General features: G+C 42.5%; 1 protein-coding gene across 4 annotated transcripts; it reads left to right on the forward strand.

Annotated features, from left to right (window-relative positions):
* The first annotated feature begins 6,354 nt into the window (after positions 1–6,354).
* On the forward strand, positions 6,355–15,777 carry LOC308687517 (uncharacterized protein). Of its 4 annotated transcripts, none has more exons than XM_081360114.1 (4): positions 6,355–6,460; positions 7,052–7,219; positions 7,423–7,792; positions 12,300–15,777. In XM_081360114.1, the coding sequence occupies exons 2-4, from the start codon at positions 7,052–7,054 to the stop codon at positions 13,313–13,315; spliced, it is 1,554 nt and encodes a 517-aa protein (XP_081216240.1). In that variant the 5' UTR covers positions 6,355–6,460; the 3' UTR covers positions 13,316–15,777. The 4 variants fall into 4 exon arrangements, with proteins under 4 accessions (XP_081216240.1, XP_081216239.1, XP_081216241.1 ...); XM_081360113.1 differs by having other exon boundaries at positions 6,453–6,608; XM_081360115.1 differs by having other exon boundaries at positions 6,453–6,477.
* Positions 15,778–16,545: the final 768 nt, after the last annotated feature.

Here is a 16,545-nt window from a genome sequence, read left to right on the forward strand (position 1 = left end):
TAACACCATCTTAAATACAACACTGTATTCAAACAACACACACACAAACACACACACACACAGATATCAAAGACACAAATTCATCTAAGCATATGCCTGTCTATCTCTGCCGATTTCGGAGTCTCAGACTCCAAATTAATCCATTCTGCAACTTTTAAATACATAATTAATTTTTTAAAAACGAAATTATAGGCTTAAGTGCAGGATCCGAAAGTTGGTCGTTTTGTCGCTATGGTTACACACACAACACACACACACACCGTTTGGCGGTGCGCTCAAAGTCATCTGTCAGTTGTGCAGTTACCCAAAATCTCCTGAATGAAGTTAAAACCCATCATGTCACTGATATGTGTTTTTTAAACCAAGTGATCAAAGTGCTCGTTGCCGCTGCGATCAGTGGCGCGGATACAGTGTTTTATCGTGTGGCTCGCGCACACACCGCACTGTCATCAATCCGGCGCGCGCTTCAATCCGTTCCGTTGCGGATAATAATGTTGCATTATCGAACGTTGTGTCGTCGTGGATATTGTAGTATTGTATTGCTAAATCCCCCGACCACTATGTCGGTCTGAGACAGCGAGACCTAGACAAGACCGAGAGGTCCGAGACCAAGACAAGACCAAGACCAAAGACCGTCAAGGCCGTGACAAGACCGAGACCACGTAAAAGTGGTCTCGAGACATACATCACTACAAGTTGCACATGGGTCTTAGCTGGACAACCTCTTTGCATTCAATCACATTCCTAAGAATGTAATAATTTACCACACAATACGACTTGTTATGTGCTGCTATCTTCTGGGCCTGCAGGCTGTCAATGTTGTCTGCTGCCTTTTCTGCTCTCTCCCTTCCATGCTCATGGGTTTGGAACTCTGTGTTGAAGTTGTTTCTGCATGATAGATGATACTTAGCTTCCATTGCAAAAGTGTCCTTGTCCTGCACCTTGCGATAAAGAGCCTCTTTTTTTAATTCCTGTGCCTTAGGTTCAATAACTTTCCAGGCTGGTTCCTTATGTTTACAACTCTGAAACTCTGTAAGCTCTTCAGTCTTGCGCTTGAACTTGGATTTTGCTTTGTCACAGAAAATGCACTGATTGGGAAACAAGAAGGAACACCTTGTTGGAGCTCCTTCAGATTGAATTGACAGAGATTTGACATGGCGCAGACAGTCCTTTTTCAATGATGATGATTCACCAGATGTAGAAGCCTTTGACACTTGTAAACAATCTATTTTCCCTGTAAAGCTTTTATAGCAGTATTGGTGATAGCCAATTGTATCCAAAGGCAAGTCCTCTAATGTTAATGGAATCTGTTGACAAATATCCATCATGCGGTATGGTGAACTGGCTGCTTAACAGAGTCTCATATCTCGGATACTGTGTAGATATGATAGCTTCTCGCTTTCCGAAAGCCTGTGATTATAGTAAAAACCAGAGGTGGGAGTAAGTCACACATGTGCAAGTCACAAGCAAGTCTCAAGTCTTTAACCTTCAAGTCCCAAGCAAGTCCAAGTCAATTTTGAGAAAAGCAAGTCAAGTCAAGTCACTGCTTTATGTCAAGCAAGTCAAGTCAAGTCATAGCTTGGGTCACAAGTCACTGGCAAGTCATACAAACGTTTGATGATTTCACTGAATTTTTATATTAAAATAAGTTAAAACTACAGAATTTGTGGACGATGGTTTTATTTGCAACATTTTTTTAAAAAAAATATGCATTTCCACATACAGCTGAGTGGTTACTACAATAAAAATATAAAAAATAAATAAAATTTCAAACTACATAGCCTAAAATGTAAATGTAACTGAAATTAGGCCAACATTAAATCATGAAAAAATAAATATGCCTCAAACATTGCAGAAGACCATTAAAAGGTATTAAAACAATTCACAAAAAGTATAATGGTTCCTATGCCACCAAATGGTATTCTTCAAACTGGCATCCCCTTTTTATAAGTTATATATTTTTAAATATGAAGTTAAATCCACCTAGGCTAATTATAAAAATAACTCATACTTGTCACAGTGTCTGGTTTGTGTATTCCTGGTGTCCACTAGAGGTCCTCTTCCCCACGGTGTCATCCACATTCATGAACTGCATTCCCCACAATTCCTGTCTGTCACTGAGTGTTCATTGTGTTCAGCTGTTCCATGTCATCATTGTTCCCAGCTGTTCCCTGTTTCATTGTTAGTTCTCTGTGTGTATATATACCCTGGTTGTTTCAGTGTTTGTCACGGAGTCCTTGTTTAATGTCCACCACTTCTGAGGTCTGTTTTCACTTTGTTCCGAGCCTGTTCTTGTTTCTTGTTTATTGGATTGATTATATGGATTGTGACCCCTACCTGATGACTACGATTTGGATTGCCCATTAAAATAACATACTGCTATTGGATCCCCTGTTTCCCGTGTGTGGTATCGTGGCAGAAGGACTCCGTCACAGAAGGATCCAGAGGTATGTTTTCGGGCTTCTCTTCCCCGGCCGCCGAGCGGGAGAGGAGAGATTTGTTTAGGGGAACCCGCCTGGTAGTTTTCCGTGGGACCCGTGGAGGTCGCGGAGGACTGGTGGGTCGAGGGGGAGTCCAGCACCGCTCTCCACCATGGCCCCCCTTCGACTCTGGGATGGTGGAGGATCAAGTGGTGCCACCGTCTCGCCGTCGCGGACGGAGAGGGGACAAGATGGCCGCCGCCGAGCCTGTGTCTTCGGACAAGATGGCCGCCGCCGAGCCTGTGTCTTCGGACAAGATGGCCGCCGCCGAGCCTGTGTCTTCGGACAAGATGGCCGCCGCCGAGCCTGTTCACGTCACATTTGCCGAGCCTGGGTCTTTGGACAAGATGGCCGCTGCCGAGCCGGAGCCAGTGTCTGTTCCTGAGCCGGAGCCAGTGTCTGTTCCTGAGCCGGAGCCAGTGTCTGTTCCTGAGCCGGAGCCAGTGTCTGTTCCTGAGCCGGAGCCAGTGTCTGTTCCTGAGCCGGAGCCAGTGTCTGTTCCTGAGCCGGAGCCAGTGTCTGTTCCTGAGCCGGAGCCAGTGTCTGTTCCTGAGCCGGAGCCAGTGTCTGTTCCTGAGCCGGAGCCAGTGTCTGTTCCTGAGCCAGTGTCTGTTCCTGAGCCAGTGTCTGTTCCTGAGCCAGTGTCTGTTCCTGAGCCAGTGTCTGTTCCTGAGCCAGTGTCTGTTCCTGAGCCAGTGTCTGTTCCTGAGCCAGTGTCTGTTCCTGAGCCAGTGTCTGTTCCTGAGCCTGTGTCTGTTCCTGAGCCTGTGTCTGTCCCTGTGTCTGTTCCTGTGTCTGTGTCTGTGTTTGTGTCTGTGTTTGTGTCTGTGTTTGTGTCTGTGTCTGTGTCTGTGTTTGTGTCTGTGTCTGTGTCTGTGTTTGTGTCTGTGTCTGTTCCTGAACCTGAGCCTGTGGTGCCAGTTCCAGTGCCTGAGCCTGTGGTGCCAGTTCCAGTGCCTGAGCCGGTGGTGCCAGTTCCAGTGCCTGAGCCGGTGGTGCCAGTTCCAGTGCCTGAGCCGGTGGTGCCAGTTCCAGTGCCTGAGCCGGTGGTGCCAGTTCCAGTAGTTCCAGTGCCTGAGCCGGTGGTGCCAGTTCCAGTAGTTCCAGTGCCTGAGCCGGTGGTGCCAGTTCCAGTAGTTCCAGTGCCTGAGCCGGTGGTGCCAGTTCCAGTAGTTCCAGTGCCTGAGCGGGTGGTACCAGTTCCAGTGCCTGAGCCGTTGGTGCCAGTTCCAGTTCCAGAGCCATTGGTGTCTGTTACAGTTCCTGCGCCGTGGCCGCCCGATGGGTCGTCTTCGCCCTGGCCGCCCGAGGGGTCTTCACCGCCCTGGCCGCCCGAGGGAAAGTCTCCGCCGTGGCCGCCCGAGGGGTTTTCTCCGCCCTGGCCGCCCGAGGGAAAGTCTCCGCCCTTGCCGCCCGATGGACTGTTGTCTCCGCCCTGGCCGCCCGATGGGTCGTCTTCGCCATGGCCGCCCGAGGGGCCGTCTGCTTTGCCCTGGCCCCCGGCTAAGTCATCACCTCCTGTTTCTGTTCCCCTTCATGGACCTGGCCCCCCATCCCTCCCCCTGATCCTCCACCAGTCCACCTCCCTCCTGGACTTTTTGTTTTGTAGTGTGTTCTTGGAGCGTCTGGTAGCCGCTCCGTAGAGGGGGGGTTATGTCACAGTGTCTGGTTTGTGTATTCCTGGTGTCCACTAGAGGTCCTCTTCCCCACGGTGTCATCCACATTCATGAACTGCATTCCCCACAATTCCTGTCTGTCACTGAGTGTTCATTGTGTTCAGCTGTTCCATGTCATCATTGTTCCCAGCTGTTCCCTGTTTCATTGTTAGTTCTCTGTGTGTATATATACCCTGGTTGTTTCAGTGTTTGTCACGGAGTCCTTGTTTAATGTCCACCACTTCTGAGGTCTGTTTTCACTTTGTTCCGAGCCTGTTCTTGTTTCTTGTTTATTGGATTGATTATATGGATTGTGACCCCTACCTGATGACTACGATTTGGATTGCCCATTAAAATAACATACTGCTATTGGATCCCCTGTTTCCCGTGTGTGGTATCGTGACAATACTAGGGCAATTTTTCCACCACATTTTGAATTTTGGGTGTATATTAATTCTGCTGGCATTTTGCCCCCGACCCCCTGATAACATCTAACCCCGATGTTGTTTTTTGTCATTGGAAAGGACGACATATTTGGCTTTAAAGCATGATTGGAAATAAATGTGGCAAATGTTATACAAAACATATGCCATCATTAATTATCATTTGAATATTGACAACTTTAAGCTACATTTGAAAAAATAATTGTGTATAAAGAGGCATGCTGTTTTGACCAATATTCTCTCTAGATTTAAAGATTTAGTTTTAAAGAAAGTCAAATTAACAAACAGGTTAAACAAGCCATAGCTTACTTTTAGACGTGGTGAATGAAGTTCGACTGTTCGAGGTTGTGATGGTCGTCCGATATCCCTTGCCAGTTATTATGCGTACAGCAAATCTTCTTGTATGAATATGGTCAATTTTAGTCTTTATATCCAAAAAGAAACGATGCTGGGAGATGTTTTTGTATTTAGCGCGCTGCCGCGCTCACCGCGATGTGTTTTTTCTGGGCTTGTGCAGCGTCACGCAATCGCGCAGAATCTGATGACTGGCGTCAATGGTTCCGTTGCTTTCATTTTGTTCATCAATTGATGTTGCGATGATTTATATAAAAATGTAGGCCTATATCAAGTCATTCTCGAGTCATACAGTTCAAGTCAAGTCAAGTCTCGAGTCATTGGATCTCAAGTCAAAGTCAAGTCGAGTCATTTTCTTAATTTAGTCAAGCAAGTCTCAAGTCCTTAAATTTGCGACTCGAGTCAAGTCATGTGACTCGAGTCCCCCATCTCTGGTAAAAACTGTTGAAAAATGACTTACGACTTAGTTATGACTACAAAGGTATATCTTAATTATAGTTTCAAATACGTACTGAAATTGTTCCAAAAGAGAGAGCAGTGTGAGATGGCGATCTGCAGGCACCAGCCAACGGCCACAACTGCCAACTGCAAAGCCCCAACATTCCCAAACTGGCAGTTAGTCAACTTTTTGGATTTTTTTTTTTAAGTTAATTTGCTTTGTTTTGTTTTGTTTACTTCAAAAGTAAAGCTATTTTCAATTTCTTCAGATTCAGGATAGGTGCAGTAAAATATTAAAATAAAGCCCATTTCAGGCTGCTATTAGTATAATAAAAATGGTGTCAAATTAGCTTTTTGTTGCTGTTTTTGACCATAGATGGTCAAGATGTTGTAAAATATAACAAATAACAATTTCCCTGGGTCAGAATTGTATGGAAAAATGTGTCCATTTGTCTCTGTGAGTTGTTTACATCAAAAGTTATGGCACTTTATATCACATTAGATTTTTCGGGTTTGGTGCAAAGGGTTAAAAATGAAGCCTTTGGGACATTATTTCAGCTTGGCACCTGGCAGATTCTGAAAATAGACACTTTAAAGATTTTAAAAAATCAGGTGGCATAAAAAAAGCCGGGGGTGCGCGTGGACCCCTATTTCCATCTAGACTAAATCTATTATGTTGTGTAAGCATGTGGAAAATAGTCAAAAGAGAGAAATCAATGAAAATAGTACTAAACAGAACATGTTTTTTTTTTTTTTTTCAGAGAGAGAGAATATACAGTTTGTACAGTATAAAAACCATTACGTCTATGGTGGTCCTCACAAGTATTTCCAAACAAACGTGTGTGTGTTATTTTGAAAACAATTTGTATTTCTGTCTTCAGGATACATCCAAAAAAAAATTTATAGTGAAAACAAAACTAAGGCAGAAATAAACGAGGAAAGGAAACGAGGATGCACAAATAAGTATTGAGAAGCACCCGATCTCTACTGACTAGCGTTTCTTCCTGAGACCTGTAGGAGTCTCTGTGACGCTCTTCAGTCCACCGGTTAAACCACTGAAGAAGAGGAAGCCCGGCGCGCTCACACTGAGGTGTGTTGTTTTTAACTGTGTGTGTGATTGTTGATGTTCTGTCTGTAGTGTTTTAATGAGCTTTAAACTAACTAATGAACTACTAATGCGAATTTATCTTTTAAAACAACGAATTAACCGTGTTTTACCACAGTAACCATAGTAAAGGGTAACTTATTTGTAATAATAGTATCCTAAGTGTAAGTTATTTGGAGTTGTAAACACACATTTACCGTTTCTTACTACAGTAGCTGTGTTTTAACTGTGATATTTGTAATTAAACCATTGTTATAACGTTTATTTTTTAATGCTGGACACTTAAATGACGCTTAGAAACGAGTACAAGTATCACATTATCATGTTTAATTTCTGAAATCTACGTTTAAATCCAGCAGTTTTAGATAATGATAATGTATTATAATGATATTCCTACGATAATGAATTTAAACATATACACGCCTAAACATATGTTAATTTATATCTGAAATTAATATCTACCTGTGTATTAATATTATCAGAAAATGCAATCATTTTCTTATTCTGTTCATCATTTTGAGTTTAAATCAGTGTGAGTTCATTAAATTCCTCTTATAATTATATGTTTGTCCTCAGATGTTGACCATGAGAGCGCAGATGGATGTGATCTGCTGTAAATCAGTAGGAACTGATCTGTCCATGCTGGATATTGAGGATTTCATCACTGAAATCTGTCAGCTGAAGAAAGAGGTGGCGTCACTGGAGGCAAAGCTGAGAGAAAGAGGAGACAACCCCGACAGAGAGGTTTGAGCAGCTCATCATTTCATCCTTCAGCTCAATCAAACCAAAGTTTTGTTAGCTTCTCACTTCTTATGCACATCTCAAATTAAGACAGGAGCAAAATGCTAACAAATCACCAATATACCCACTAGAGATAACTGATGAGTAATGAGGCTAATATCAACTGGTTGTTGTTTATTTGTGTTGATCTATGATGTGTTTGTCAGGAACTGGAGAAGGTTTCAGTGTGTGTGACTGATGGGACAGAAGCTCAGGATTCAGTCTGGAGATCCAGAGACACACAGGACTCAGAGCTCAGCCTCACTTTACTGTGTTATACTGACGCTCAGGATCATGGATCCGCTGATCAAACCTCTGACTGTAATGCTGGAGAACAGCAGATGAAGATGTGCTCCGTCAGACTGGAGGACTGCAGGAACCTGATAGAGAGACGAGGAGAAGAAACCACAGCAGAGGAACAACAACAGAGCCGTGAGGAGGAGGATGAAGATGATGTTCAGAATGAGAATGATGTTGAGGATGAAGAAAATGAGGATGAGGATAATCGAAATGATGACGATGATTTTATTCCTTCAGGTGTGTATCTTCCATTTATGATCTTTGGTTATAGCAAATCATAGTCAGAATGTGTGTAAACATGTAGTTGTGCTCCTAAATCAGCAGGTGCAGACATTAGTTACTGTGAATCGATGTGCTGAAAACACTATCATGAGCTGCATCACAATTTCACGTTTATCTTTAATTTTAAGCTCTAGAAGTTATAGAAAAATAGACAGATATTATAGAATTTCATGATGGTAAGTGCATGATTCGTTAAATCTAATTGTGTTCATTTTAAAGGTCCCATTGCATGAAAATGTCACTTTATGATTTTTTTTAACCTTAATATGAGTTCCCCTATAGCCTGCCTATGGTCCCCCAGTGGCTAGATGTTTAGATGTGTGTAAGCCAAGCCCTGGGTATTTTTGAGAAAATGAAAGCTCAGACGGGCAAATCTAGAAATCTTCCCCTTATGTCGTCATAAGGGGAAAGGTCACCTCCCCTTTCTCTGCTCTCCTTGAGAGACATCATGGCTTGCAAACGAGCGAAGCATGGCAGTTGCTCAGTGTTTGGATGTACAAATGAACACAAAAGTATTTTTTTAGTTCCTTCATCCGAGCCTCTGAAGAACCAGTGGGTTATGTGAATTTCTGATGTGTAATTGTTTAAGTTCAGACAGATAATCTTTCTCTCAAAGTCGTTCAGTACTGTTTATGCATCAGTAATTCAAGCCAGTGACTAAAATATCAACTTCACATCGTTTCTCTTAGTAGGATGAAAATAATCGTATTTAAACTGTGATTAATATACAGATAGCGATCAAAGAACAATCCCTTTCCAGTCGCCCAAGCTGTCAATCACACAGCGCGAGTTTATCTGGACACAAATGATAAGATCTTCACTCATGCGATCAACAGACTGCAACCTTTTATGTGATGGGAATAGATCTAAATACTTAAAAAACTTCTTACGATTCCTGACAGCTGTAATAGTAAAAACGTATAATAGATGTAATAGTAAAAGTTTTCGAGAGAGTTCCATACGTAATGCTAGATATTTCATATGCAAGCATGTCAGCCAATCACAGCAGAGGGCGTTTACGCTGAAGTCTCACACAGACACGCCCCTTCAAACAGAGCGTTCAAATCAGAGGATGAAATCAGGCTAGGAAATATGCCTTTTATTTCTAAATTATAACAAGTTTTGATCTAAAAAACATACTAACATTATAAGGGCACCCCAGGAAACATTCTAAAATAATAAAATAATCCATGCAATGGCACCTTTAAGTTAGACATTTTGGTAACACTTTACAATAAGGTTTCAGTAGTTAACACAGATATACTGTACGTTCTTTGCCAATTACAGTGGAAACTATAAGCTCAATTTAACAACACAAGCACATATTAAATATATTGCCATTATTATTGTATAAATATATTTGTTTATATCGAATGTGTTTGAATATTTCACTAGTATCCACACTGGGACTTTTCATTGTTTGTATTTTGTGAGCTTCGACTGGATCCCGAGGGAGGCTGGAGATATTGAGTCTGAGTGGACCGAGAACTCAGACTCCACCTCCATTGTCGACGCGGCCGCTCTGTGCTGTAGCCGTAAGGTCTCCGGTGCCTGTCAAGGCGGCAATCCCCAGTGGTGGACACCGGAAGTAAGGGATGCCGACAAGCTGAAGGAGGAGTCCTATCGGGCCTGGCTGGCTTGTGGGACTCCTGAGGTAGCTGACTGGTACCGGCAGGCCAAGCGGACTGCAGCCCGGATGGTTGTGGAGCCAAAAAATCGGGATCCCTCAGGAGAGGGAAGCAGTGCCCTACCAACGCTGTTTACATTGGAGGTGGGCAGCTGTTGACCTCAACTGGGGATGTCATCGAACTGTGGAAGGAATACTTCGAGGATCTCCTCAATCCTGCCGACACGTCTTCCATTGAGGAAGCAGAGGCTGAGGACTCGGAGGTGGACTCGTCCATCACCCAAGCTGAAGTCACCGAGGTAGTCAAGAAACTCCTCGGTGGCAAGGCACCAGGAGTGGAGGAGATCCGTCTTGGCTGACACACCTCTGCAACATCGCGTGGCAGCCGGGGACAGTACCTTTGGGATTGGGAAAGGACAAGAACCCGGATACAGGCGGCCAAAATGAGCTTTCTCTGCAGGGTGGCTGGGCGATCCCTTAGAGATAGGGTGAGAAGCTCGGTCACTCGGGAGGAGCTCAAAGTAGAGCCGCTGCTCCTCCACATCGAGAGGGGACATCTGAGATGGCTCGGGCATCTGTTCCAGATGCCTCCTGGATGCCTTCCTGGGAAGGTGTTCCGGGCACGTCCCACCCACTCTAATCGAAAAACCATGTTTTCCAAATAAGCTCACATCATCATAGATTGACAAAATATAAAAACGTATTGATTTTAAAGAAGTAAAACTTCATTCAGTGACAGGGAAGTATTAAAAAAAATTCCTTTTGCTAATGTTTGAGTAGAGCCCTGGGTGGGATGGGTAGGTGTTAGTGGCCGGTGGTCTGGAGCCTTAAGTCGGCTTGACTGGAGTTGTAGCTGGAGTCAAGCTGGAAGTTTGACCAGGTGTATCTCGGGCGCTTAGCCGAGTTGGGCCTCCTTACTCTGGGCTTAGGGGGGCTTCTTAGTCGGCCCCGCACACCGGGAGTCGAGTTTCATAACTCAAAAGCCAAGTCAGCTTGGCTTTCGAGTTATGCCTGTCAAAGGTGGAAGTTTAACGGGGTGTATCTCGGGAAGGAAGCCGAGCTGGGACTCCAAACTATGAGGTTTCGGGGGGTCTCCTAGTGGGCCCCCCACACCGGGAGTATGCAGCCTTAGGTCAGCTTGACTCTGGAGTTATGCCCGATCAAAGTTCCAAAGGAAGTGACCATATCTCGGGAAGAAAGCCGAGTTAGGGCTCAATACTCCTGGCATTGCCCCCACTGGGTGACCCCTCCATGCCCGGAGTCCGGAGCCCCAACTCGGTCAAAGCTGGACATGAACTGGCAGTATCTCTGAGCCGGACGGTCCCATGGGCTCAGGACTGTAGGGAATGTAGGGTCCCTCTGGAACATCTCCATGCCCGGAATCTCAAGCCTTAACTCAGCTTGGCTCCCGAATTATGCCCAGTTATACATAAAGGACTTTAGGACAAAACAGGCTCTATCTCATTTGAATGAATGTGTGTAATTTGTAGGCCTATCTAAATATAGTTGTAAATTAAGATAGTAAGTAAGGTTAAAAGGTTTGTAAGGTAAAAGCACACAAAGAAATGTTATCATTGAACACTTGCAGAAAATGTATCAAAGTTAGCAATTAGAGGGATTCCTCATTGAAACACATAAGGTGGTCTTAAATGGCTCCACAGTGAGTAATGGTGAAAAAAGACAATCTTTTCTTTTAAAAATGTAAGATATATTTACAAATACATGCATGGAGCTTAAATATACTGTGGACTAATGCTGCGTTCACATTCACGCGTTTGACGCGAATTCGCAATTTAGTGTATAAAAACAACGAACAAAAAAAATCACAGGACAGGTTTCACTTTTGGAGACTGGCTCCATTTATCATCAAAACAAAAATAAATGACAGATTAGGTGGGTGCGGGCGAGGGTGAACCTCGCGCCAGGCTGTACAGCGCGGGCTCGTCAGGCAGCGACTACTCGAGGCCGAGGCCTTATACGGCCTACGCTGTCCTCGTCAGCATCCTCACCGTTAGGTCCACCAAACCTAGCTCCTGGAGCAAATTGTGAAACTCCTGAAACCCTCCGGAGGGTCTGGTGGACCCGAGTACAGCGACGATGTCCCCTACGCAGCTGTTTCTGCTCACCAGAGCATATACGAGTGGTGACTCTCGATTAATGCTAATGCTCGATAAACATCTAAAAAAGATGGCCGCCAATGGGTTTCGAAACTTTCGCCTCCGGATTTAGCCTCTGACGCGCGTAAAAAAAAATTTGAAGCTAAATTTACGCGCGTCAGAGGCTAAATCCGGAGGCGAAAGTTTTCTCTTGACACGCGAATGGACACAAAGTGGTCACGTGTATAACTAGATGCGGCAGGCGCAAATTTAGACGCATATTCGCGTTTGGTGTGAACGCAGCATAAGTATCAGTAATTTTCATTGTGCCCACATTGAGAAATGTTAAGTTTTTTTTCATTCAAGGTTAGCTTCTGTTAGCTATAGTTTGCATGCGTTTTGTGGCACTGTAGCATTTAAGCTCTCTACAAAACAATTTATGATGTATTTATTTGCAAATAGATGTAAAATGAATCACAAAACATTTATTGTTTGCAGTTCACATTCTTAATTCTTTGGCAGTCTAGCCTTTCTGTAAGGGTAATGGTTTGACCTAGAGATTAGCTTTGAACACAAGCTAATAAAACTCATCTTTCCATTTAAAGGAAAATTATATAAAATGCTTAACTAATGCTAAACAGAGTCGTTGTTCATGGTTAGTTCATGTTAACCAATGCATTAACTAATGGAATCTTATTGTATAGTGTGACCGACATTTTAATACCTTTTTTCTTTTCAGATGTGAATGGCGGTTCATCTTCTGATGAGGAAACAACCTCGACATCAAAAGAGCAGCTGAAGGTCAAGAGTTTCTCCTGCGTCACCTGTGGGAAAACATTGAGCTCACAGGGACATTTAGCGAGACATGAGAGAACACACACAGAAGAGAAAGACTTGACATGCAAGAGATGCGACATCAGCTTTCCTACCTTAGAAGAGAAGAGACTTCATTCAAAAGAGCACAGAGTGAAGAAGGAGTTTCACTGTGAACAGTGCGGGAAGGACTTTTTCAACACTACATCTAATATGAGAATTCATATGAAGACACACACTGGCGAAAAGACTTTCCACTGCAGTGAGTGCGACAAGTATTTCAGCACCAAAGGGAATCTTGATGCTCATAAGCGAATCCACACGGGTGAAAGGCCGTATAAGTGCCCTCACTGCGAGAAGAGTTACAACCACAAACCCCATCTGAAGATCCATTTGCGCGTTCACACCAAAGAGAAGCCGTTCCAGTGCAGCGACTGTGGGAAAACCTTCACAAACTCAAGCTGTCTAAAGTCACACCAGAAAATACACTCTCAGGAGAAACCACATCAGTGTTCACACTGTGATAAACGATTCCGTCACAAATCTCAATTGACTTGCCATGAGAGGACTCACACTGGAGAGAAACCGTACCTGTGCTCCTACTGCGGGAAGAGCTTCTTTAGCCCGGTTAATTTTGGACTTCATCTGAGAGTTCACACTGGAGAAAGACCGTATCACTGTGGCGTTTGTGGGAAGAGTTTCAAGCAACACACTCAGTTAGCTTTGCATCAGAGAATACATACAGGAGAAAGACCGTTCAAGTGTTCTCAGTGTGACAAGACGTTTGCTCGATCGGACGTCCTGAAGACTCATGAGCGAGTTCATACAGGAGAGAAGCCTTACCGCTGCTCCATCTGCGACGAGAGATTTGCTTATTTAGGTAGTTTTCAGACCCACCAGAAGAAACACGCTAAAGAACAAACTACTCCAGAATCATCATAGTGTATTTTCATCAGTAAATCTGGATAAAGGACTCATCCTGAAACTGTACATTGAGCTCTTTCTGCCAGTAGGAGGCAGTGTCACATTGAGCTTGTGGATTGAGAGAGTAGAGATGGATTGAACTAAACTCTGTATATGAAGTTGTGTTGGACAGAATAGAACAATGATTGTAAGTTGAACTATTACTATTAGCTAATATGTTTGACAAGCACACTGTCACAGCAGCCACAAAAAAAAATCTAATTAATGTTAATTCTCAATAATAGGGCTGCACGTTTTCAAGTTTTTCATTAACCGTTAACCGAGGCCCTTAGCGGTTAATACTCGGTTAACCATAGTGTGCGCGCCGCAACCCCGAGATAGGCAAAATTTGCGGGTGGGACATGTCCCCACCACTATTTTCTAAGGTCGATATTGTCACCACTTTTGAAACATCTCGCGGCATGAATACCAATACAAATAAACAAAACATCTTCAGTTAACTAGCAGAGCATTCATTTCGTTCGTTTTTTTTTTTTTTTAGGCGATCTAGCGCTGAAATGTTTTGTTTTTTAAATCAAGTGATCAAAGTGCTCGTTGCCGCTGCGATCGAGAAGGGGCTTGTAAAACGTGCTGAGGTATTATTAATTCGTGGCCACAACAATTCACCTGATACTGATAAATATTCACCAATTCACAAAAAAAAAAGGAATAAAAAGCTGTAGTCGGCCTTCACTGAAGAGCTATCTTCACAGGGACGAAAAACAGTTTAATAATTATTATTAATTCGTGGCCACGAAATAATTCACCTGAATATTCACCAATTCACAAAATATAGGTCTTTAGCATTCACTAATTAATAGTATCAAACTGTTTTTGGCCACGTTAAATCAAAATGAGGGAGGGAAATAGTTCAACGTGTCCACGATTTATTAAAACGAGGGAACAAATAAGTCGTCGTAACAACTAATTATTTAGATCAGTGGACAGGGCGCATAAGAACAAACAGTGAGAGAGCCCCGGCCGCGCGCGCGCGCACTCTCACCGCCTTCAAACAACACGAGCGCTGTATTGCTCTCTCTCCCTCGCGCATATCAACACAGTAAAAGGTCGGAAGACCGATTGTGTTTTATAGATTAGTAGTTTGTTCATATAAAGTGTTTGATTAGCAAGTACATGTTTAGGAAATGCATAATACAAATTGTATGGGTTAATGTAACGGTAAACGGACTCTGCGGGTAAAACTGTTGTGATGAAACTGCGCATGCGCGGGGTAAAACTGCTGGTGTAAAGCTGTGGCTCTGCGGCTCTGCAGACAGATATTATTGTGCTGCGATCAGTGGCGCGGATACTGACTGACTATATTTGTTTCTGGCTCGCGCACAGCCTTCATTCTCGGACGCGCGCTTTCTTTGCCCGCTTCATATTAGAAAACTGGTCTAGCGGTCTCTGGCGGTGCAAAAATGTATTACAACTAAATTCAATGCACACCATTGACGCCACTTAACCGAGCAAAATGTTTCACTCGGTTACGCAATTTTTAACGGTTAATCGGTTAATCGGTTAACCATGGACACCCCTACTCAATAACAACTCCTGTAGACGTCTGACAGAAATAAAGTCAGTCTGGTTAGAATTCTGATTAACTGAAGAGAAAAGAAGACATTAAATCTGTGAAGATCTCAGCAGAGGAGGATTAAACAACTCCACAAACAGCATTACCAGCTTCACTATTACTAACCAGACTGACTTTATTTCTGTCAGACGTCTACAGAAGTTTTTATTGGGAATTAACAGAGGTTTAGATGTTGATGTCTTATTGAAAATGTTTGGTCATCATTATGGTGATCAGTGTTTCCTTTTGTTGGTCAGTTTGACTCTCGGCTCTTTATGCAGTTTGGAGGTTTTTAACATACTATGTATCAGAACCATTTTAAATAGTTTTATGTGGTAAAAAATAGTTTAATGCTGATATTTACCACTCTATTACATGCCAAACACTAATTACTGTCTCAGTGACCGCAGGTCCAGACATGAAAGTGCATTGGCATGCCGGACTTTTCTCTGTCTTGTTTTGCTAATTACGTGTTTTTAAGTCTGCTGCCTGTCAAAATTGTCATTTGGCAGTAGGTAGAGATATTTGACTTGAACACTAGGTGGGGATATTTGACAGCTTTTAGGTTGCAATATAATTACACTATGAAGGCCGAACATTATAACATATACAAATATATAACAAATACGTGACTACAGTACTGTGCAAAAGTCTAAAGATAATAACATGCCTAAAACTTTTGCACAGTACTGTATATTCTGGAAATAAGATCCAAACACACACACAAACTCAATGACTGTACATTTGTAAGTAATTTTATAAAAACCAAAATCCCTTTAACAGCAAACTCTACAGTTGATGATGAGCATATTCCAGTTTAGAAACATTACCATTATCTGAGTTATGTTTAACTTGTCCTTTCCTTCTTTCAAATCCTCTACAGAAGATTCATGTACCAAATGAAACTTTAAATGTACTAAGATATTAAACAATTAAAATTATTTAAAAAGCATCCAAGTAAATTAAAACTTTCCATTTAGAGTGACAAAGAGATTTTATTTCATTATTAATAACTACAATATCTCTGAAAGGCTAAAGCGAAACATTTGCACGCTGCAGTCATGTGATCATATACTCAAATACGGGGAGTTAACCTGAGCCGTTTCAGTCTGTCCTTTCCATTCATCCGTCACTGATTCATCCAGATCAAGAAAGAGAGAGAGATCAGTGCAAGTAAAAGTGATCATTGAGCATCTGAATCAGAAAAAGAGGATTTCTTGAGAAACGGCACCACCAATTACAGGTCAGTAAATCACCTGATTAATCTGATGCAGTTAATCAAGAAGAAAATTAATCTTATTCTGGACATTCTAACTAAATTTGATCACTTAACAACAAAATTGTAGTATTGGCTGTATTCATTTATAAACAAAGCTATTGGATTTCTAAAAATGAAAAAAGACAACAACAATGAATTGAAAACTTATGGGGGCCACATGAGAATGAAATAATTTGAGAAATGAGTTACTAATTTGATAAAACTAATATACAGCTATAACAAATTTTAGATTTTTTTTGTCCATTGTTTACTAAATCTCTATGACTCAGGTCTGTCCTTCAATTTAAAGGTCGATGAGACTTTTCACCAGTTTTATAATCTTGCCAGGAGAAAATCAAACAAGTGATCGCTGTGAAA

This window comes from Scardinius erythrophthalmus (assembly GCF_964197995.2).
Source record: "Scardinius erythrophthalmus genome assembly, chromosome: 3".
Taxonomy (NCBI): domain Eukaryota; kingdom Metazoa; phylum Chordata; class Actinopteri; order Cypriniformes; family Leuciscidae; genus Scardinius; species Scardinius erythrophthalmus.